This window comes from Taudactylus pleione, unplaced genomic scaffold, assembly GCF_031769625.1.
Source record: "Taudactylus pleione unplaced genomic scaffold, aTauple2 ptg000305l, whole genome shotgun sequence".
Lineage (NCBI taxonomy): Eukaryota > Metazoa > Chordata > Amphibia > Anura > Myobatrachidae > Taudactylus > Taudactylus pleione.
Genome location: NW_028284706.1, coordinates 266,316 through 290,797, shown reverse-complemented (window position 1 = coordinate 290,797; position 24,482 = coordinate 266,316). Strand labels below are relative to the sequence as shown.

The window sequence follows — 24,482 nt, the reverse complement described above, 5'->3', positions numbered from 1 at the left end:
AAATCTATCTAATCTAAATTGAAGGTTCTCTTTTGTGGGTTACTAGTGAAAGTTCTTTGGGTTACAATTATTCCATAGAGGGCCTATTTTGAGATATGGATTATGCCCACATTCTTTTATATGACTGTGACACAGCCAAATTTCCTGAAATGGGTGATTGTCACAGATTTAGAAGGCTAATCTTCAATTTGTCTCCTCACCCATCTACTAATGTCTGAAGTTATTTGAACCTAAGTCCATGTTACATAGTGAGGAGACATGTCCACTGATTAAAGCTATTCATAAATTATATTTTGTTGATCCAGATTAAGGAAAACCCTCCCAATTTATGCTCCTGGGAAGTGTTCTTTCCTGACCCCAGATATAACAACCTGATAAATTCCCTGGAACAATAACTCTAATATGTCCTCTAACAAGTGTAGCTGATGACCTTTTCTGGCAAGAAAGGTATTCACAGTAACAAGCTATTCTTGTGCTATTGTACGCATGCAGCAGTGCAGTGTTCTCCCCAGAATTTTTTTCCAGCCGGGTAGGGGCCTTCGCAATTATGCGCGCGCAAGGAAAAGGGGTATCTCCCTTACCATTCCACTCTCTTATGCAGTGCTCCCAGGCTTAAATAGTGCCCCATAGGCAGTGCCTCCAGACTGGTCCCAGCCCCACCCCAGAACTTACCTTAACTTGCTCGCCACTCGTGCTCCCACTCCCGCTGCCTCGCTCTGACTGGATCTAACTAGATCCAGCAGGCGCGCTGGGCAGAGGCTCCTCACGTCGCAGTTGACGTCATGACGTCACCCGCGCACTGCATCACTGGGAACGCTTGCCTCTGAAGCGATCGGAGGCTTCTTTAGCCTCCGGTCACTTCAGAGGCTAGCGTTCCACAGCAGGGGTCGGTGGGGGAAAGTGCCGGGCGGTAGGCTGTTTCTGCCGGGCGATGTGCCCGCAGGAAACAGCCTGGAGAGATCATTGGCAGTGTGTTGACAGTAGCCCGTCTGCTAGTTTATGCAAATTGCATACAAATTCCTTCCCTTGTGTGCATCCATGTGGCTGAATGTGTAAGGACTGCTATTCCCACTTTTAGTGCCCGTACACGCTGTAATACCGATTAGTGCTTCTTTATACACCACCATTGGTCAAACCTTCGAAAATGGCAGGTGAAGTTTCTCTGTCTGACCACGACCTTCTATGCTTGCGGCAGGGCGTTCGTGAATGCAGCCACTTGAATTAACATGCCCACGTCACTCCCATAATACACCCACTGAATGGCTTATCTTCCCATGCATTTATAGCCACCTTCCAGTTATTTCCACCGTCTGATACAATCTGAATCCATCGCAACAGCACCTTTTGTGTGTACACTCTGTGTAATGCATGCGCCGTAAGGGTTTCCAGAATTATTCGTGCATGTACAGTTGTAAATATTCGCTCAACTCCATGAGCCCCTGCATTGCGTGTGACTAAGAATTAGGTCCCTCTGTGTTAATAATCCTGTATAGTGTCATCTGCAAATATGAAATATATTCACACTTTAACATAGTGTGGATAGACTTCTTTTATGTTATGTAACTATAAATGTTATTAGGGATGACAGGTTCCTTAAATATCTCTATCAGGGATTCTCTACTCCAGGCCTAAAGTACCCCCAACAGATCATGTCTGTGGATCTCTTTAATCATGCACAGGTGATTTGATCTGTTTTGTTGGGTCAGTAATTAACCCACCTGTTTCCATCTGTGAGGAAAACCTGTAGTTGAGAATCACTGATCTATTTAACAATCTGCTAAAGTCTATACAGTCTCCAACATGAACTCTGTGTCGGGGAGGGGGTGAGACAGGGTGACACTTTACTGGTATATAATGATGGGGAATGGCCGTCATGTGTCGGACAGCCAGGTGTGGGAGGAAATCTCAGGTGATGACACCACTGACGCTTGTGGGAGGCATGAGAGGTCAGACCAACGGCCAGTAACTGTAATACAGCGGTGTATTCTGGTTACTCCTGTCACTAGCACCCACCTGCAGAGACTGGTAAGATGGGGACTATCCAGGAGGCATTTTCAGAAATGCTTTGTGCCATCTTGACCATGTCACTCATCATCCTTCCCCAATCGTTTGTCCGCAAAGCGCTATTTGGAGACTTTATTTGCACACTCACGCCAGCAGCACACTAGATTAGTACTTTTGTTGCAAAATAATTGGTGTAAAGACATAGATTTAGCATAACAGATGGCGTGGGGGTCACTCAAAGCTGGATGCTTGGCAGGGCTAAGTCAGTGGCGTTCCCAACAGGGCTACTTTGTACGATTTTGTGGGCACATCTGTATATATGTATATTATATATAGAAAACAAGTACTAATAGCGCTACACCAAAAGTCTTTTGTGGAATCCTTTTCAATATACATGGTGACAATGTTCTTCCAATGGGACCGTTGTTGTAAAGTCCCGAGAAGTTTATGTAAAACAAAAGGTGAAAAACAAGCGTCTTATAGTGTAATAAATGATTACACTATAAGGTGTATGTATATATATATATATATATATCAATCTATCTATCTCAAAATATATATATAAATATATAGTGGTGGGGAGTCTTTTGAACCAGATGCATTTATTTGGCTTACTGGTTTTTGGACAAGACCACCTCCGGTGTTGGGCAAGTAAAATTTAAATGGAGAACATGGTTTTGGGGGGATCCGGTCAATATACCGACTGACGGGAAATAATGGTTAGGGGTAGAAGAGCGGGAGGGTTAGAATACTGACCAGCAAGTGTATGTATCATAGCCCTGTCGGGATGCTGGCATCGAGATTCTGATCTCCGGGATCCTGAGCGCCGCCATCCCATACCCAACCCATTATAGGCTTGCTATCCTTGTATTTGCAGAATGTAATTGTAATTTCAGTACTTTAACATTGCTGATTGCCTTTTATTACCCTTTAAATGTTGTTGTATTTTAATGTTTGGTTCATTGCTTTTTATTTAAAGGTTATAGAATACAATTGTCTCAAGTAAAAAATGTATACCTTTGTCCATAGGCTCTATTACTGTGTCATAGCAATTTGCTCCTCTGTTATCGGTTAACATGGAATTACTTGTTATTTCAGTTAGGTTCTAGAAAGATTGAAACCATTATGATACTAGAAAGAGTGGGAGAGAGTACATAAAATATTTAAAAGTGTAGTTTGTGTTTCTTTGCAGTCCAATGCTTCCTTGCAGATGAAGTGCTGTACATCACTGCGCTCTACTGTAATATTAAGCATTCTAATGGTGTTCTTACCAGGCAAGACAGAGCCCTATAGTGTTTCTGTATAGGTGAGTTCTGCAAAGTATGGCTTTCAATAACACGCATTGTTTTATTCTAGCGGAACTTTGCCAGGCACTGGGAGGGACCACACTGACACCTGCTGGTTCTCGCCCATCCCCTCCACTTCCTTCCAAACGTGGAGCTCCCTTCTCCACAGATGTCATGAGCAACAAAGAGAAGACCTCTCGTCCCGTGTCACTCCCTCCTCACATTACAAGTGAAGCCCCTGCACGTTCTCCAACACCTCCCACTGTTCTGCCTCAAGCCCCCTCCTTGCCTGCCATTCTTCCTGAAGAACACCCACCATTGGAAGTCCCTCTCCCTAGCACAGAAGAAGAAAAAGAAATCCCACCAAATGTGCCTATACTGCCTCTTCATATTCGCATTCAGCAGGCTCTCAGCAGCCCCCAGCCTCTTTCCACTTTGGATAATTCCCAGCGGGCACACTCCCTGCTATTTGTTTCCAGTGAAGTGGGGTCGGGCGAGGAGAGGAAGAGAGTAAGATCCCTCCCTGTTACTATAGAGCTCCTCAAAGTGTGAGTGTCTTTCAACTCTTCCATCCAGCCTGACTATTTGTTTTATGCTCACACCATCCTTCCTCTTTCCAGGATGTATGAGCATATAACATCTATATATCGTTTCTCAGTCGCTGTATTTACTTATTGTGATCATTGCCACTTTCTAGGCCTGATGATGATGATGATGATGAGGAAGAAGTGAGCCTAGAAGAGGAAGACTCATCTCCAGAAGTCACAGGTTTGCATGTCTCACGCGTATACATTGGTGAGGTTCCTTCTGTTACTATAATACCGAGCTACATTCCTCCATGTCTGGAGGAGGAAGATGAGGAGGAAGATGAATGTATCAGTGATAGCGACTCAGAGGGGCCCATACTCTACAAAGAGGAAGATGATGAAGATGATGAAGAAGAAACAAGTAAGTTTCTTTGATAACTACTAAAATAATCTACATACAAATGCCATTTGAAGTTGGTATAATTGCACACATTTGTAAATTTAAAGCATAATGTGTTTTTGTACAAGTTTTTAAAAACCAACTTTATATTGTCTGGTGCTTTTAAGACCAGTCGTCTGCATTATTGGGGTTCATGGTGAAATCAGGCCTCCACAAAGGAGACAGTGTGCTATACTGGTAGTGAGACAATGCGGTGCTGGTTCACCTTTGTATAACTTAAAGTCTGTACACACACAACGATGTAAGTAATGAACAATTTTCCTTGAACGATTTTCGTTCAGTTTTTCCCTTGAAAAAGTAAACGCAAATCGTTTTACTAAGTAGTTGGTTTTACATTACTTAATAAACTATTTTCTGTGTGTTGAAGGAAAAATGTTGCAACTTCTATTGCAAATCGTTCAGTTGGCCAGTCTGACTGAACTACAATCGACAAACGTGAACGCGCATGAACGTTTATCGTTTTACACTGAAGGATTTTTTGAACGATAACGACGTCATTATAGTTAAATCGTTAAGAAAATCGTTGTGTGTACACACCTTAAGTCTAAAATAAGTGTCACTTTTTTAATGTAGCCCACCAAAAGAAGTGTCATTAAATCTTCCCAAAAAATACTAGTGAATTATTTACAACTAAGTTGCACCATTCATATGCATTATAATTGATAGAAAGGTGAGCAGGGAGGAGGACCTGTGCATGCTGGCAGCTTCAAAGCTTTTAGCTGTTTGGTGCAATGGATCACTCCAACTGCATACTACCCCACCCTGCGCCGAATACGACGCATTTACTGCGACTCTACCTCCGCCGATGCCGAAATGCCAGTATCTCTATATGCCCTGGGGATTTCGGTGTGGCTCAGCTAGCGGCATAGCTGGGTTATGGACTGCGATCTGATTCACGGAGATGGCAGGTAAGATGATTCCTCGTGTGGGGAATCGTGCGCGAAGCAGTCCAGACCTCTGGTGTAGGAGATGTATCGGAGGCAGCTACAGGCGAAGGTCTTGTTTAATGTGTCCTCACTAAGGTGGCTGGGGCCATATCGTCTGTCGCCGGGAACGGGTAGTAGACGCACTAGAGCTCACTAGGAATGTCTACTACTCTGAGGCCAGCGTACCCGTGTTGTCAAAATCGCAGCTTAGGGGGAGATGGGCGCTCCCCCGACTGCTCCTCCCCCAACACAGACACAACTTCCGCTTGCGGATTCCCGCGTCTTATGTGCTGCTTCTGACCACCTTGTGTGAGAGACGCTCACAGTCCACCTTGGGTGCACTGCTGAAAGCTGTTGGTCTCAGAGGTTAGGTCTGTCTCCCTGTATACCTACCTTGGGTCAGGTATATAGCACTCTATATCCTACCAATACCGCTGAGGGGGCTGGTCAGTTGATTTAGCGTCCATTTGCATTAGCATTTGATTATATTTATGCATTGTATGTGACTGTGATGCTAGCTGCTGTATTTATACTGCCTTTTTGTTTTCAAAACTGTCAGATATATCTATCACTGTGTTTCTCCTCATCCCTCTGAAGGTGTGTGGGTTTTTTTGTTTAAAGTCACATTGCATTTATACTCTCTACCTTATACCTGTTACACATTTCCATATCTCAAGGTAATTGAGAGAATGATGAGCTTCCTGTGCTGAAATCCTGTTTTGCAGGCCTATTTGAGCAGGATTTTGTTCAAGATGGGTTGTGTAGTGTCTGTTGTAAACAACCACCTTTTCTATCTTGTACACCTGCATCAGCACAAGAACACCCTGGGTGGCCTCTTGGTCTCCGGTTTTGTCGCATTTGCTGGACAGGGCCACAGCGTTGCGTGCTCCTGCCACGATATTGCCTCCTGCTATGGGGTACCCACAGCATTTGCATCCTTCTATGTATATGTCCCACATGAATCCCTGTTGGTTTGATTCTTCTGCCGAAATCTAAGACTCTGATCTTTAGGTGTCAGAAGGTGGCTAAAGATTATCTTCCTCAGTCTGAACAACTGACAAATCTCCTGTCTGAAGCATGGTGTACTCCAAGTAAGCATTTTCATGTTACAAATAATTTAACCTCTCGATACCCATTTGCACTTGGTGAGTGTAACAAATGGGAAATTCCTCCATCGGTAGATGCTCATGTAACTAGATCAGTGGTTCTCAAACTTGGTCCTCAGGACCCCACACAGTTCACTTTTTGCAGGTCACCCAGCAGGTGTGTTCATTACTCACTGACATTTTAAAAGATCTACAGGTGCAGCTAATTATATCACTAGTAATTATGTGAGGACACCTGCAAAACATGCACTGTTTGGGGTCCTGAGGACAGAGTTTGAGAACCTGTGAACTAGATTAAGAGCTCTACATTACCCATTCCTGCAGCATCCTCATTGAAAGAGGTTACAGATAGAAAACTTGATAACTGTTTAAAATCAGTGGTTTTATTATCTGGAGCTATTACCAGACCAGCTGTGGCTGTTGCCTGGGTAGCCAAGGCTATGGAAGAATGGACGAAGGCTCTGGAGGATAGCATGCCGAATGCTACCAGAGAACAGCTCTCGCATCTCAGGCAGATGCAAGAAGCAGCTATGTATATGGGGGAAGCAGTCATTGATGCAGGTATCTTGGCTCGAAGAACCCTTTGGCTAAAAACCTGGATGGCGGATACAGGGTCCAAGAAGGCCCTGGAGTCTTCGCCTTTTGTTGGGAAGGGTACTGTTTGGACCAGAGCTGGATGACAACATGTCTTCTCTGGCGACATCTAAATCTGCGGGATTGCCATATACGACTACCCCTAAGTATAGGCTTTCGTCAGCTCGGTCCTTTCACCCACAGGATAGGGCAAAGGGACAGTCTTCCTCTAGACTGGATAGTTCCCACAGGAAACCACAAACCAGGAAATCCTGGTCAACCAGACGACCTGCTTCCAAACCGGGCAATAAGCCCACTGCCTGATGGTCCGGGCCTCCCCCTGGGGGGTCTCAGGGTAGAGGCCCACTTCTCCAGTTTTCTCATGTTTGGCATTAGATGACTACGGATGTCTGGGTTTGTGAGGTGGTCTCTCATGGTTACGCCATCACGTTCCTCAAGCATCCTCCTCAGAGGTTTGTTGGTACAACCCTTCCGGTAGACCCGGTCAGATCTTTGACCTTCCGGGAGGCTATTGGAGCCTCCTGAGTTCGGGAATCTTAATCCCTGTTCCTGTGACGCAACAGGGAAGGGGTTATAATTCAAATTTGATTTTGATTCTGAAACCAAATGGATCACATCGCCCTATCCTGAATCTGAAGTCTCTCAACAGATTCATCCATGTGCCCAAATTCCGTATGGAAACCCTATGGTCAATTATGCTGGCAATGGAGCCTGTAGATTTCATGGTCTCCCTGGACATACAGGATGCTTATCTGCATGTTCCTATTGCACAATCTGACCAAGGATTTCCGAGAATGGTGGTAGATCAGCAACATTAACAATTTCAGGCTCTGCCCTTCGGGCTGGCCACGGCCACTCCGGTATTTACCAAGATAATGGCAGTTATGACAGTTCATCTCAGACGACAAGGAGTCAGGATACTGCCATATTTGGACGACCTCCTGATATTAGCACAATCTCAATGTCATCTCCAATTGACCATTGTCTGCCTACAAGAGCACGGCTGGATAATCAATTGGAAAAAGTCTTCTCTTTCTCCAACTCAGCAGATGGTGCACTTAGGAGCGCTGCTGGACTCTCTGGGACAGAGGATTCTTCTACCAGAGGACAAGATTGCAGCACTACAATCTCGTGTGCACAGTCTATTTTGCAAGCAGGAAGTATAAGTTCACTTGGCAATGCAGGTGCTGGGCTCCATGGTGTCAACATTCAACAAGGTGGCTTATGCCCAGTTCCACTCAATGTCCTTGAAGTAATGGATTCTGTCTCGTTGGGATGGTCGGTATCATCGGATAAAGTCTTAAGATGATCCGCATCTCGCCGGAGGTTCGGCTCTCCCTCGTCTGGTGGCTGCAGACGACTCATCTAGACAAGGGTTGCCCATTATGGGTCCCAGATTGGGTGGTACATGGATGCAAATCTGCGAGGATGGGGAGCGGTGACTATTCTTCACACCTTTCGGGGAAGGTGGACGGATTAGGAAAATCACCTACAGATTATTTTGGAGCTTTGTGCAGTGCACAGAGTACTCATTCTAGCGCAGGACCTACTTCAGGGCAGGCCTGTCCAGATTCAGTCCGACAATGTGACTGCGGTTGCCTATATCAATCATCAAGGAAGAAGTCCGGCAGCCATGAGAGAATGCCATCTTCCAGCAATCTCTGCAATATTCATCCCAGGAGTCCTCAACTGGGAAGTGGACTTCCTCTGTTGTCAGGACATACATACCGGAGAATGGGCTTTTCATCTGGACGTCTTTCAACTCCTGGTGGACAAGTGGGGACTACCAGATATAGACCTCATGGCGTCACGCCACAACAACAAGGTCCCCAGGTACGGGTCCAGAATAAGGGACCCCTCAGCCGCCTTTTAGGACGCTCTGGCGAGGTTGACATACCTGTTTCCTCCAATCTCCCTCCTCCCAAGGGTCGTCAGAAAGTTCAAGCAGGAGGGCGGCAGGATAATACTAATTGCTCTTGCCTGGCCCAGGAGACATTGGTTCACCGATCTGAAATGTCTATCCATAGACAGTCCACTTCCACTTTTTCTACGACCGGATTTACCTCGGCTGGCTTTGATGGCATGGCTCTTGAGTCTTCCGACTTAAAGACCAAAGGTTTCGCTATTTATTTGACCCAGACGATGCTGAGGGCAACGAAGCCGGCTACGGCCCGCATCTATCACAGGAATTGGCATTCATTTTTTCTTTGGTGTTCCCACAGAAAATATGACCCTAAAGTTTTCAGGGTCTCGCAAGTGCTTGCTTTTCTTCAGGTAGGATTAGACTTAGGTCTTCGCCTGGCTACCTTGAGAGTTCAGGTTTCGGCATTGTCAGTATGGTTCCAGCGCAGAATTGCTCCCCTGCCGGATGTTAGAACATTTTTGCAGGGGGTTCTCCATGTGCAACCTCCATTTGTTCCTCCGGTGACACCGTGGGATTTATCTTTGCTTCTCCGTGCACTGCAAGCTTCTCCTTTTGAGCCCTTGGATAAAGTGGACCTTGGATGGTTGACAGTGAAGACACTTTCTCCTCGCTATTTTCTCAGCTCGCAGAGTTTCTGATTTTGGCAGCACTGTCATGTCGCTCCCCATATTAAATTTTTCAGCAAAATAGAGCTGTCCTCCGTACTAGAGCGGGTTACCTTCCAAAGGTAAGGCGGTATCCCTTTTTCATATTAATGAAGAAATTGTAGTCCCTGCCTTTCAGTTTTCAGACCTTTCCAAGGGTGAAGCTTCCCTGGATGTGGTTCATGCCCTACATATCTACGTGGATCTTACCAGCTCCATCAGGACATCAGATGCGCTCTTTGTGTTATATGCATTTGATATTTTTGCCTCCCAGGATGCTTCCTTTGGGTGGCGGATTCTCCTCTCTGCTCAGGAGCGTCCCCACCCTTAAGGGAACTGCTTTAGTACGTACCCAAGGTAGATCCTGCGGACCCTATGGACCCTGAAGAAAAAAATTTGAGTTATGGTATAGGTATAACATACCTCCAGTTAATTTTTTTTCTTCGAGGTCCACAGGGCACCCTCCCTGACGCACCTGGCCTCAGTTGGGATCTGTTCCTTTCTTTTTGTATCACTGAATCCTTCTTCGTGTTTTGAGAGTGTTTCTTGGGTACATTGTACTTCCTTCTCCACTATTGACTATTGCCATTAGGCTTGTTTACAAACTGAATGCCTGTGGCTGGGGGCGGGGTATATAGGGAGGAGGACCTGTGCATGCTGGGAGCTTCAAAGCTGTAAGCTGTTTGGTGCAATGGATCACTCCAACTACATAACCCCCCCCCAAGGTAGATTCTGTGGACCCTATGGACCTCAAAGAAAGTCTCAACTGAGGTATGTTATGCCATAACTCTAATTTTTTCAAGTTCTCACTCACTTATGTACCAGTGACAGGCTGCACATGACTTCTGTTCCTGGGACTGAGCATCTACACAGTTTGAACGTTCCAAAGTCTGAACAATGTAATGGTGATTGTAGAGAAAGAACATACTACATAAGCAGGGGGCTGCTCACTTTGGGGTCATGTCTGATGTGCGATGATCTTTGTGATGAATGTTTTTTAACTCAAGCAAATAATGTAATTATGTAACGTGGTTCATATGGAGTTCAGTTTCAAATGAATGTGGCCCCTTTGTCATTTAATATTGGATAAATTATATTTAATTGATAGTTACAAATGTTCACTGTCCCTCGCAATAAAACAAAATACATTAAAAAAAAAAATGGAAATTGCTGACACTCGTATGGGAAAACAAAATATATAACATAGTATTGCAATCATAATTAATCACTGATGAAGTGTTGTATGAGCTTTTACAAATCATCCAGGTTTTTTTACTTGGGTATTTCTGAAAGACTACATTGTGCATTTATCTATTGATACCATCCCGCAACTCACAGTGCTTGCTTCATATAAATTTATAACCGGTATCCAAATACTAGGAGCCAATGGCAAAACTTACGAGGCTAAAGTTTTGTTAAAAAAAAAAAAAACAACTATTAACCTCCTCAAATTCAATGAGGCGTGTATGCACAATGGCACACACATCATACCTAACGATTGCTAGACAATGATTACTGTGTGGTTACAGGGTGCATTTTTTGGATATTGTGATTGGTTTTTGTGTAATGCTGATTTTTATGTTGTGTAGTAAAATATGTCTTTAGTGCAGTGGTTCTCAAATTGGGTGCCTCAGGGCACTTACAGAGGGTGCCTCGGGTTGGTGGTCCAGTACCAAATAAAATGATTTTTATTCAGTGTGATAGGCAAAACCACTGTTAATGACTGCCAATCACAAAATATGTGGACAGAGAAGCGCAGCCCTGTCAACGTTGCATAACGGAACATACCGTAAGGGTGACATATAAGCACTATTTGTCATTTAATTTTTGTTGAATTTCTCAATAAAAAACTTTTGGCCCAGGGGTGCCTTGGAAAACATGCTGATACTCTAGGGCGCCATGATTCGAAAAAGTTTGGGAACCACTGCTTTAGTCTGTTCTATTTAAAATATGCAATTTTTGTCTCTGCTCTTTAGTATAATTTTCTATTCATTTATTATTGTATTCTACTTATGTATTTCTAGCATTTGTTAATGAAGAGTATATGGTGAGGCTTTAATAGACAACAGAAGCAATAGTAGCTCATATAGAGACTAAATTGAGGCTTACCTGCGTAAAGAAATCCGTTTGATATTTTTATCTATATCTTGTAGCATGAGTCACCCACAAATTGTAGCCTTCTCTATTTACTCACTGGGACAATCCCTAAAACATTGGTGTGTACAGGCATAATGGTCTCCTTCCCTTAGCCTGCTCTCTGCTGTGTGTACCTTTGTACAATGTGCGTTTCATCCATAATGCTGTACTACTGATTACGCCACAAAATCCTTGCTGCTTGTTATCCCATGAATGTGCAGTTTTGACAAGGAATGGTTTGTATTGATGGGACGAAATCAAGCATTTGATATCTAAACCCAATTTCCAAAGGTGTTCGATAAAAGTTTTTTGAATAGCCTGGAGATATGGGCCCTGATTCAGAGCCGGACGCTCTGACCAGAGCGCTCGCTCTGAATCAGGGCCCACCTCCATTAATATGGAGCGTCGTCCTGGACGCTTGTATAGCTGTGGGTCACCACCCACAGCCTATACGAGCGTGCAGGATGATGGTCGCGATGGTCTTGACCATCGCGACCATCGAAACTGCGAGCAAAAGCCTGCGGTTGAGTTTTTCAACCGCAAGGCCAGGAGTGATTTTGGCTCTATCAGAGCCAAAATCACTCCCACTGACATCACTAGTGATGTCAGTGGGGCCGGCTTCAGACGGTAGGCGTTCCCTTGGGAACGCCTCCGTCTGGCAGGCACGCCCCCGGCACGCCCACCAAAGGGGGCGTGCTGTCAGTCAACATCGACAGCACGCCCCCTTTGATGAGACACTCCGAGCGAGTGCGGACCATCGACCCACTTGCGAGCGGACACTTGCGAGCGGACAGCGAGTGGGTCTGAATGAGGGCCATGTTTTGGTTCATTGTCTTGCTGTTGGTTTAACCATTGACCATCTAGGTATAGACCAGAGAGTATTGCATGGTGCTGTAAAATGCTGTGGTAGCTTTTCAGTTTAAGGTGCCAGTCACTTTCTGCAAATTGCCGACTCAGGATCCAGCAAAAGTTCCCATCACGCTTCCTCCTCCATATTTGACCGTTGGTGTCACAGGGATTTATTGACTAACCAGCTGCAGTTTCCCAGAGTGTTTAAGCCCGAAATTTAAAAGGACAATGGCTTTAATAGCAGAACATGGGGTATTTTGCTATTAAAAGCATTGCCCTTTTAAATTTCAGGCTTAAACGAGCCGGGAAGTGCTTACTTTTAAAAGCTGCTGCTTAGTAAATAAACACCACACACTGAAGAACCATCCTGTCGACTACTCAACAGCGTATAAAAGGATGAGCCAAAGATTTCAAATATTGATTCATTGGTCTATAAAATCATCCTCCGGTCTTCAGTAGTCCACTGTCTGTGCTTCATGGCCCAGACAAGCCTCTTTCATTGCTGCAGAACAGCTGTAAGTGCCCAGTGGTTCCTAAAATGTGACCGTGGCACCCTGGGGTGCCTCGGGACACTTGCAGGGGTGCCTCAGGTTGGTGGTCCAACACTAAATCAAATCATTTATGGTCAATGTAATGTAAATATGTGGACAACCGAAATGCAAACCTGTCCCCCATCACATAACTGACCCTAAGGATGACAGTAAGCACAATTGACTTCACTTTGCTAAATTTTTTCAGAATTCCTCAATAACAAAATTTTGGCTTAGGGGTGCCGTGAAAACAATGCTGATACTCTAGGGCGCCATAATTCAAAAAAGTTTGGGAACCACTGGCTTAACCCATTACTTGTTCCCTAACAAAAAGGCTTTTTTTATAACTCTCAAATGTACATTATTTTTCAGTTTTTGCTAACCAAAACTTTTAACCTCTTTGCAGCATTTCAGGTTATTCACTGGACTTTTGAATTGCTTACATTTCAATAAAAACTGGAAAAAATGAGTGTGTTCTATAACTTTTGACCAGTAGTTTATATTGAAATTTGTAGTTTGCAGTGATTAAATAAATTTTAAGCTTAAGTACAGCCTGATTTTTTTAATTTTTTTTTAATATGCAATTTAGAGGACCGATAAATCTGGCATACAAGTTGGTCCAGTATGGAAAGGTGTGATGTAGAGTATATAACCTTGTTATGTAGTATGGTGCAAGCTGTAAATTTGTGTTTTTCAGTCTTTCTGCGGTCCTACATATAGTGAAGGTGTTCATTGTGTGGGCTTATTATTTCACTGGGAACCATCACTGAGGAATAATATACAAAGTTCCTTATATATAAACAGGCTTATATTTTAGGTTTATTTAGTATCTTAAGTACTTTCCACAGTGTCCTTCAGCCGGTCTAAGCCAGCCACATGTGGTATGTCACTGACCGATTCAGACAGGTGAATGGCCAAATTGGGTCTTTAGTATAAGGGTCAAGCAGCTGGTAAGATTGTAGTGTGTGGCCAGCATTACAGACGGGAAGTCTAAAGTAGCTAGGTAGAAATACTTCCCCCATGATTAGGCTTATTCCTATTATCTTAAGGTTTTATAAAAGTGTATACTGCTTACAATGACTAGTGTTTTGTATTGTGTAGTTTGATTTTTTTGGTCTTTTGTATGTGCAACTAAAATTGTTCTAGTATGTTATAGATCACCCTTCTCTACTGTGTGACTCAGAATATAGGAAAACTTTGGCAGTAACATGTTTTATTTAAAAAATTGTGAACTGTATTACACAGAATTATTTTCTGGAATAGTGGAGTTAACAGCATTAGTGTAATCTTGTTTTGCTGTAGTGTACTTGTCATTATAATATTCTTTATGGCTTCAGATGTCAATATGTATTGTTAAATAGTGTCTAATTTGCAGTACATTTACAGAAATGAAATTATTACTTGGTCGTATACTAAATTGTAGCTAAACCATGTGTTTGTTTTGAACCCCCCCCTCCTTCCTTGTGCCTTTTAGCCAGACTCAGATTTACATTCTAGATATTTATAATGTTTTTTTTCCCTTTCTAGGCTCCTTGGCAAATAAGGTGAAAAGAAAAGATACCCTGGCCATGAAGCTTAGTGGAAAAATGGGTTCTCAAGATCAAGACACTGAGATACCTCATCGCAGCCGGGAAGAGTGGAATCAAATCCGGCAACAGATTGGCTCACAGCTGAACCGAAGATTGAGCCAGAGACCCACTGCCGAGGAGCTGGAGCAGAGGAACATCTTACAACGTGAGAGCAGAGGGGTGCAGCAGCTAATCAATAGACCAATTCATAGTGGTAGACAAGTTTCCAGAGACGTGAGAAACTGATGCTGCATATCCACTAGTAGACATGGAATCAACAGCACAATTATGACATTGTTATCGTGCTGTCGTTTCCATGTCTAGTGATGTGCCTAGACTGAACGTTAGCTCGTTCAGTCTAGGCACATCCATCATCCCCGCACATGCTGAACCTGACTGGATCGTCAGGTTGACCAGCTTGCACGGGCGATGATGGCAAAAACGACCTGCGGTCATGCGCGTCGCTGGTCGTTTTTGATATTTACATGCCACGACGTCGTTATCGTGCAATCGCTTGGTTAAATTGAAGTGGATTCGCGGCTTCAGAAAACGTGATGAGCACAATGTGACATAAGTGGGCAGGAGATTTAACCGGCAAAGTTATTTGTAAGAAAACATGTTATAAGAAACTTAACAAAGATAGGATAGAATTGTGTAACAATGACACAATAAACAGTGAAGGTTACTAAGGAGGAATATGAAGAAGGAAATGGACATGTGGGCTCATTTAAACAAGTGGTATAATGGAAAGATGCCAGAAGTGAGTTTTTCATAAACACTAACTAGAGTTAGAGCAGCAGGCCTTAGTGGCGTCAAGTAAACTGTAAGGGTGTAAGTACTGTAAACTGTAAGGCTGGCAAACGCTTTACAGAGGCTGCCATGAGTTTCAATGACATCCTTAAACCTATTTCCTTTGTAGAAAAGAATGAAGCTGACCGGCTAGCAGAGAAACGTGAAATCAAGAGACGATTGACACGCAAGGTACCTGTCCCTTTTTTCCTAAGAAAATTGCATTCCGTTTAGAACAAAAATTAATTTTTTGTTAAGCATAAACCAGTCCATTTTCATTCTGTAGAGACTTTATTTAAAGAACAGTTTAACTTTTGTAGAACTCCCCTACTCTGCCTTAAAGGAGAATTCCACCCATAAACAGAAATGGATCATTTTAGAAGGAATTATCTTTAAAAGGTGAAGTGGGCAGTGCTTAGGCTGTTAAAAAATGAAATTCTTTTTTACCCTGCTTGTGCTGTTCTTCAGTTCAGCTTAGGTCCCTAATGGTTGTAATGGTCCCATACCGTTACACTCTTATCGCTCATCCTGCCAAGATGGTGTTGATACCCCACCCCCATGAACTTCCCATCATGTCACAAGCATCATGTTGTAAAGCTGAGTTGGTAACCACACTTTACATTGCAGTACTAGCATGTTTGGTTTGACATACCACTGTCCCCCTTCTGCTTGTCAGCATTCTGAATTTCCAAAAGGTAACTACATCCCTCCCCATATGCATCAGTTACATATTCACATTTGTTGTAAGCAGCTTTAATACCCTGTGTATAGACCTCACAGTTGTGAAGTGATCATATGCTGTGTGCCTTTGGGAGAAACCAGTCATGTAACTTAGCCATGCTTTAACACAGGGACAACATGCCTAATGAATTATTGAACAGCTTGTTGCTGATGGCACATGTGCTGTAACCCATAACAGTTCTTCAATACATACTCACTTTGAGTCTAGCACTACATGTTAAATTAATAAAAGCAAGTGTATGGCTGTTTCACACTGTTATTAGCAAAGCGTGTTATTTTTGGATGTCATAGATATGTTTAGGAATCAGTATGTATAAACTTTTATCAATTTGTTTTTCTGTTCTTCTGAAGTTTAAATGACATTCCCTTAGCTCTGTATTTATGAAATGGTAAAAACAAACTCAAAGTCTTTCACTTTGATCTATAGCTCAGTCAAAGACCTACAGTGGCGGAGTTGTTAGAGAGAAAAATACTTAGATTCAATGAGTATGTAGAGGTGACGGATGCTCACGATTATGACAGAAGAGCTGATAAACCCTGGACCAAGCTCACCCCGGCTGACAAGGTAAGAAACCACTTCCCCTCTCCGTATCATTGATATTATTACTTATATGCATATTAGTAATGTTACTATATTAGTGGTCATGAGTGTAGAAGTCTTGAGTGTTATGTTATCCAGATTATAATGAAGAATTGGTCGCACAATACAACTTTCCATTCTATAACATTTTGCCTACTTGTATCCAGTTGAGGAGCCCCAGGTAATGTGTGCTTGTAATATTAGATTTACCTAATAACATTTATTTATATAGCACCAGCATATTCTGTTGTACTTTACACTTGGGAACATAGTAATAAAACGTGACTGGCTAATAACAGAGGTAAGAGTACCTTACCTGCAAGCTTAATACCTCGGTGATGAACACATTGCACTCAGTCTTATGCTGAGTACACACTAATACGCTATGTCGTTCATACAGCCGACAAACATATTGTATAGTGCATCTGCAGTTTTGTACAGACGCTAGATCTATGAACGACATATCTGGTTTGCCCTGAAGGACACCCGATGCCAATATATCATGCAGATATATCAGTACATCTGCCTGTGTGTATGGGGGACCCGCAGACCAGTTGTGATGTCTTGCCAGACTTATCAAGTGGCCATTTGGTAACTGTAGTAGTCTATCCTGGCACACTACACCTCTTGCTCAGCACATTTCTTCCCTGGCAGTCAGGGTCTCATATGCGTGCCATCAGCGACTGTGCAGAGATCTCCTGGAGTGGTCACTAGTTCCACTTCCAACTGAATGAACAAAATTGAAGACCTCATGAGAAGCAAGCATCCAAGATGGAAATTTTGTGTGCTCTTTTTCAGGTGATTTTAAAATCATCAGATTTACTAACTGCAAAACTGCTCAAAGACCGCAGAATAATTGTTGCTTCCAAAATCACCGTTACGATTGTTTTGTCAGAGCAAATTCAAATTCTCAGGAGTTTGCATTACATGAGGTTGTAGTAACGGGCAAACTGCATGCTGCTTGAGCTATCAGACGAATCATGAGGAGGCTCAGTACACTTATGAGGGCAGTCACTCTGTATTGCTTAAGGAGGTACAATTCATTGACTGTTATTTTATGGGGCAATATTTTATTAATATATTGGGGAAAAGAAACTTTCATTTTATTAAGAGAACAATAATTGATTGCTATCTGGGGACAATCAAAAAGTATTTGTGTAACGGGGGGCAACAATCATTTTAAGTCTCTATAAATGGTGTCCACATCATAAACTATTAGTTGTTTCCCTGTCATAAATCCATTTCTGTTGCAGAGCATTTGAACTAACCTGCTGGTGGTTTTGATTAGTAAATTCAGTAGTTTTAATGTGAAACCACTGCACAACACAGTTTCTGGTAAATTTTTCCCCTAGTGAGTCTGTATATAAACATACAGTGTTTGAAGTAGGATTTGGAAGTGCCGATATGAAAATTTGATCTAACAGGACAGGGGTCTGTGGGCCGTCAGGCCTCAAGAAGCTTTAGAAAAAAAAAATGTTGTAGTCTTAGATGCTTTTAAAACTATATCATATAAAACCTTATTAAAAATTGCATTGGCTATCCATCTGTGTTTCTCCACCTCTCCCTCATGACTTCTGTATCACCTTCTCCTAAAGTCTCCCCTGTACCTACATCCTTCTAAATTTCTTCTTCGGGGTCCACAGCCAATACGTTGGGGTATGTGATCCAGACACCAAACAGTTAAAAACGAGCTCTCAGCTCCCAGGATAAACTGGGTCCTCCCCACATATACCTCGCCCCTGGCCAAGGTAGTCAGTTCTTCTGTGTGGTGTGGTTGACACCACATGGACAGTGGGACTGCAAGGAGCAGTCCCGAAGATGAGTAAAAAGAAAAGTTTTGACTCTCCACCTGAGCGGGCAGCACGTACTGATGGAAAGGAAACCGGAAGCAACGTAAGTGTCTGGACGCCCGTGTAGCCGCTCCATCTACCCCCTCCAGTGCCGCAACACTGGTGTGAAGCTAGTGATTTCGGTAGGGGCGCAGAGCCCTGGACTACAACCGGGACAAGGGGATGCAGGTAAGGTGGTGTCGGTGGCCGCTGACACCGGGACCACGTGGCGGTACGGCCTCCGGCAATGGAGACTGGCCGGGGGCACGCTGCAGTGAGGCGTCAGGCAGACTGTCTCCCGCACTAGACCACAGGGACGTGAGGGATCCTGACAGCCGGGGACTAGTGGCAGCGGTCAGGTCAGTGTGCCGGTTGGTTCCATCCAGCATAGGGGAGGTTCGCTTTTCTCCTGGCAGCCCCTACCCTCGCGCTGGCCCAGTCCAAAGGTTCCTGCTTCTGGGTTTGCTCCTCCCAGCCTCCCTTTATATGAGTCAGCCAGACACCACTCTCAGATGCTCTCGGTGGCTGTACACTCAGGAGGCTGGATCCAGTCTCCCTGTATACTTCTATGGTGACAGGTTTTTACAGAGCTCTCTATCCTACTAAACCTGAGGCTGTTCGTAGTGACAAGAGCTTAGAGTGCATATATTGACAAGGGGGTGAAATGTTTATGCGTTGTATGTGATTTGAATGTGTGTGGGGTACTGCCTTTTATGTCAATAACTGTCAGTCAGTTTCAAGCTCTGCCATTTGGCCTGTCGACAGCTCCGCGGGTGTTTACCAAGGTTATGGCGGTAATAATGGCATGTCTCAGGCGCCAGGTTGTCAGGATTCTGCCATACTTGGACGATCTCCTGACACTGGGGCAGTCCCAAAATCATCTGGGACTGACTGTGTCCTTTCTGCACAGTCACGGTTGGGTCATAAACTGGAAGAAGTTATCGCTTCTCCCTAACAGCAGATGATTCATTTGGGGGCACGCTTGGACTACATGGTTCAGAGGATATATCTGCCGGAAGACAAGATTGCGGCCCTGCAGTTGCGGATACGCAAATTGCTGCACAACAGGCGGATATCAGTGCAGTCAGCGATGCGGGTGCAGGGGTCAATGGTATCCACCTTCAGCATGGTGGAATATGCCCATTTTCACTCACGACCATTGCAGCTGTTAATTCTCCTATGCTGGAACAGGGAGTACAGCGCAATCAAATCTCAGGTAATTAATCTCTTACCGGAGGTTCGGTCATCCCTGTAGTGATTGCAGACAAATCATGTCAACCGGGATCGCCCATTTTGGGTGTCAGATAGGGTGTTTCTCAAAACCGATGTCAGTCTTCACGGTTGGGGAGCAATGACGGGTCTGCACACGTTTCAAGACATATGGACAAAGGCAGAAAGTAGTTTGTCCTTAAATATCCAGGAACTAAGGGCAGTATTCAGGGCTCAGGAAATAATAAAAGGCAGACCTGTTCATATTCAATCCGACAATCGCACCACCGTAGCCTACCTCAATCATCAGGGAGGCACACTGAGTCGGACGGCCATGACAGAAGTATCAAGAATTCTGGTTTGGGCAGAGCGTCACCTCCCGACAATATTGGTCGTGTTTTATACCAGGGGTCCTAAACTGGGAAGCGGACTTCCTGAGTCGGCAGGAGGTAAATGCCGGAGAGTGGGCTCTGCATCCACTGGTATTTCAGATCCTGGTGGACAGATGGGGTCTTCCAGAGATGGACCTCATGGCATCAAGGAGAAACCACAGGGTTCCCAGATATGGATCCAGGACCAGGGATCCAATGGCCGAGTTTGTAGATGCGCTGACAGTAAGATGGCATTACAGGCTAGCTTATCTCTTTCCGCCGTTTGCTCTTCTTCCCAAGGTCATCAGGAAGATCAAGCAAGAGGGCAGTACGGTAATCCTGATAGCTCCGGCGTGGCCCAGACGCCATTGGTTCACCGATCTACAGTGTCTCTCCATAGACACTTCCGTGGCCTCTTCCGTTAAGGCAATATCTGTTAATACAGGGTCCCTGCTTGTATCTGGGGTCTGCCTCATCTGTCTTTGAAGGCATGGCTCTTGAGGCCTCCGTCTTGAGAAAAAAGGGATTTTCTGAGTCTGTGATACAGACAATGTTGAAGGCACGTAAACCGGCTTTGGACCATATTTATTATAGAGTTTTTTTCAGTGGTGTGAACTCAAAAAATATGACCATGAGGTATTTAGGGTCTCTAGAGTGCTTTCCTTTCTTCAGACTGGGTTAGAAAAGGGGCTCCTCTTGGTCACCTTGAGGGTTCAGGTTTCTGCTCTTTCGGTTTGGTTTCAGGGAAAAATCGCTCTTCTGCCAGATGTGAGGATGTTTTTTCAGGGGGTTCTAAGAGTTCAGCTTCCCTTTGTTCCCCCGGGAGCTCCGTGGGATTTGTCATTAGACCTCAAGGCTCTACAGGCGCCGCCGTTTGAGCCCCTGAAATTAGTAGACCTCAAGTGGTTAACAGCAAAGACAGTGTTTCTTCTTGCTATTGCATCTGCCCGCAGAGTCTCTGATCTGGCGGCACTTTCCTTCCGCTCCCCCTTTTTAATACTTCATTGGGATAGAGCGGTTCTTTGTACTAGGGCAGGATACCTTCCAAAAGTGGTATCTCGTTTTCATATGAATGAAGAGATTGTGGTCCCAGCTTTTCAGGCTCCGAGACTCTCGGTAGGTGAGGCTTCCTTGGATGTTGTGCGTGCGCTACAAATTTATGTGGATCGCACCAACGGCACGAGGAAGTCTGATTCTCTTTTTGTGCTGTATGGCTGACATAAGCGTGGCTGGCCAGCCAATAAGCAGACACTGGCCAGGTGGATTCGTATGGCAATTTCTCAGGCATACACACAAGCCAAACTGGTGGTGCCGAACTCAGTAACGGCACATTCCACGCGATCAGTGGGACCTTCGTGAGCGCCCCGCCGGGGTGCCTCTGCTGAACAGTTGTGCAGGGCAGCCACATGGTCTTCCGTCCACACCTTTGTCAAATTCTACGCATTTGACACCTTTGCCTCTCAGGATGCCTCCTTCGGGCGTAGGATTCTCCTTTCTTCCGAGACACAGGAGCGTCCCTTTCCTTAAGGTTACTGCTTTGGGATATCCCCAACGTATTTGCTGTGGACCCCGAAGAAGAAAATAAGAATTATGGTATAACATACCTTTGTTAACACACTTTCTTCGAGGTCCATGGGGTCCACAGGACACCCACCCTAACGCACCTGGTGTTTTTGGGTATCTCTATAATTTCCCTCCTCTGAGAGATTAAAATGAACATTTTCTTTGCTTTTTACTTTGTCCAGTTACATTTGAGCCCCTGAAAATAGTGGACTGTGTATAAAATGGTTGCAATTCCTAAAAATCTGCACTTAAATTGCATCGCCACTGTTTCATTACAAATTCATTGTGGGTGGTGTACAGGGTCAAAATTTTTAAAATTGTGTCGTGTCCAAATATATGTGGACTGAACTATGTATATTAACAGAGACCCACACACAAGTGACATTATGTGGCTGCTTTGTATAATATTTTGATCACATAAATCCTGCTAATGTGAAGCAGTGCTGTATAAAACATAACCTATTTATTTTAATCTGTTTGCAAGGTTGCTAAATGCATATTTTGCATGCTTTGAAGATGATAAATTGCTACAGATGATTAACTCAAACTGAACAGAATACTCCAGTAAAAGTATCACATTTGTAAGCCAATACTGATATCTTCTGTTTTGTTAGAACATATACATTACAAAGAAAGTGAGGTGATTCTTGAGCACAGAAGTTGTAATTTATAAATGTTTCTCTTTGACTAAGTAACAATAACTCTTATATAAATCCTGAATCGTTACAGATGGGCACAAGAAATAAGTTGTAATCATTCTAGTGTGTGCCATATACTCACTATGTTTAGGATCCGGACAGTCCTATGGATTGATGAGCCTGTCTTTGAAATGTTGCAAATTTAATAAAATGAATAGATGACATGAACACAGATAAAATGCATGTACAGCAACATTATATCTGTGCAGTACAATGGAAGTCCATAATGTCCACTTCCACAATAGCTGGTAGAACTGTCGTAGTCCCCAATGGATTCTATTATGTCTTCTTTTGTTTTGTAGGCGGCAATCCGCAAGGAGCTTAATGACTTCAAGAGTACAGAGATGGCTGTACATGATGAGAGCAAACACTACACGCGGTGAGTCCTCTATTACATCCAACCCACATTCAGAGCGTCATATGTGCTGCTTTTCTGATACACATGCAACAAACTTCTTAAAATCTGTAAATTAGTTCAATGTAATTTAATAATTTTTTTTTTCCCACAGGTTCCATCGACCTTAATCAGTCACTTAAAGAGAAGAGAACTGTTAGCGGCAAGAAGCACTTACCTGCATACACATGTTGTGCCAATCGCAAGCCTACCCTCCCAATGATTTTACCTCTGACTTAAGACTGCAACGGTTGTGATGGTATTGAAGGATCATACCACTTTGCTTGTGGTTCCTATTTTCACCACAAATGGTTATTCCTTTTTGCATCATGGAATCATTCAAGCTCTTCTCCACTTCATTAGTGCTGAACCCCCAATAACCTCTCTCAGCGCGTAATATTATTGCCGCCAAGGACATTACCCTTACTGGTCATATGAACTCAAGGTGCCTTATTGCAGCTGTTCATGAGTCTAGGGCTGGCCCTGTCGTCTTTATTTAATTTTTTTTTGCTAGATATTTTTCTCCTGTTGTATTTTGAATCATGTGAACCCATGCAATGGTTTCTCTTCCACTGAAGAGTTTTCATCATCTGTGTGTGCAGGTCTTCCAATGGAATCTCAGTATCTCTCAGGGATGATTGGTGGTATAAAGTGTGTGTGTGTGTGTGTGTGTGTATTTTAACTATTGTGCAGAGAGAGCATTGTATGGCTGCTAACCTGGCCCCTTTATCTACTCAAACATTTGTTCCATGTATAGGTTTGTATGAGACCACTGTTCTCACACTTGTATGTAACTAATGAGCCAGTATTTCCCATACTCACTGTAAAAGAGCTTTGTTTTTATTGTTCTCACAAAGCAATGATAACCACTTTTTTATTACACTATCCTACTGCTTGCCTATATTTTTAAACTGCATGAATGACTACCAAGGTTAGAGACCATGAAATGAGTTGTGTGGAAAGATGGATGGAGATTCTGAAGATGCTTACACAGGGGTTAATACAAATAAAACACTATGCCTTAATGTAATCTGTTAATGTGCTTTGGGATATGTTATGTATATATTTGTACTATAATGTCTCTTTGCAAGGAGAACTCAAAACTGGAACTACTCCCCCCACCCTTCCCCTGTTCCACCCTGAATGTGTATATATGTATTACTTGTATTGGATCAAAGTCTGTATATCAGTTTGTCTCAATCTGAATTTTAATGATGAAAATTAAAAAAAAAAAAAAAAACTTTTTTTTGTCAAAAAGTTTATTGCATGTTGGCGTCTTTTCTCTTTTTATAAAAAAAAAAAAAAAAAGACATGAAACTGATAACAAAACTGTAAATAAGGAAGGCAAGAGAAGAAACCAAGACATACACTGAATAAGGAGAAGTGCCAGAGAGAGTAAAGGGAAGAGAAATATGAAGTGAAATGGGGATCCTGGAATCCATGGAACAAATGGGTCATTTGCAGCCTCTGTGGATATATACTGTAGAAATGTTGAGCACAAGTTTAGCAAGAGGTAGTTCCAGGATGGTAAGGCAGAACTAACTAATCTCCAGGCCATAGTGTAGTGTATAGCGAGTTATGTTTTATTGTATACACAGATCCAACACTTTTTTTGCTTCGGAGAGAATGAAGACCTTTAGTTTTGGTGGCTAATCCTTTATCCACAGTGATTTTGACAAAATGTGTTTAACCTGCACATAAACTAAGATCATTTCCTCTATTCCTTACTGTAGAACTGCTTCAACTTTAGATTT

General features: G+C 43.4%; 1 protein-coding gene across 7 annotated transcripts in view; it reads left to right on the top strand.

The window, feature by feature from the left end:
• The window catches only part of PHACTR4 (phosphatase and actin regulator 4), a 58,917-nt gene extending 34,964 nt beyond the window's left edge, over nt 1–23,953 (top strand). For all 7 annotated transcript variants that reach the window (XM_088442170.1, XM_088442174.1, XM_088442171.1 and 4 more), the window contains 7 exons: nt 3,361–3,838; nt 3,988–4,238; nt 14,514–14,720; nt 15,474–15,535; nt 16,512–16,649; nt 22,637–22,713; nt 22,844–23,953. In XM_088442170.1, the coding sequence (XP_088298296.1) occupies nt 3,361–3,838; nt 3,988–4,238; nt 14,514–14,720; nt 15,474–15,535; nt 16,512–16,649; nt 22,637–22,713; nt 22,844–22,859 (1,229 nt within the window). In that variant the 3' untranslated portion in view covers nt 22,860–23,953. The remainder of the gene's footprint in view (nt 1–3,360; nt 3,839–3,987; nt 4,239–14,513; nt 14,721–15,473; nt 15,536–16,511; nt 16,650–22,636; nt 22,714–22,843) is intronic.
• The last annotated feature ends 529 nt before the right edge of the window (nt 23,954–24,482 follow it).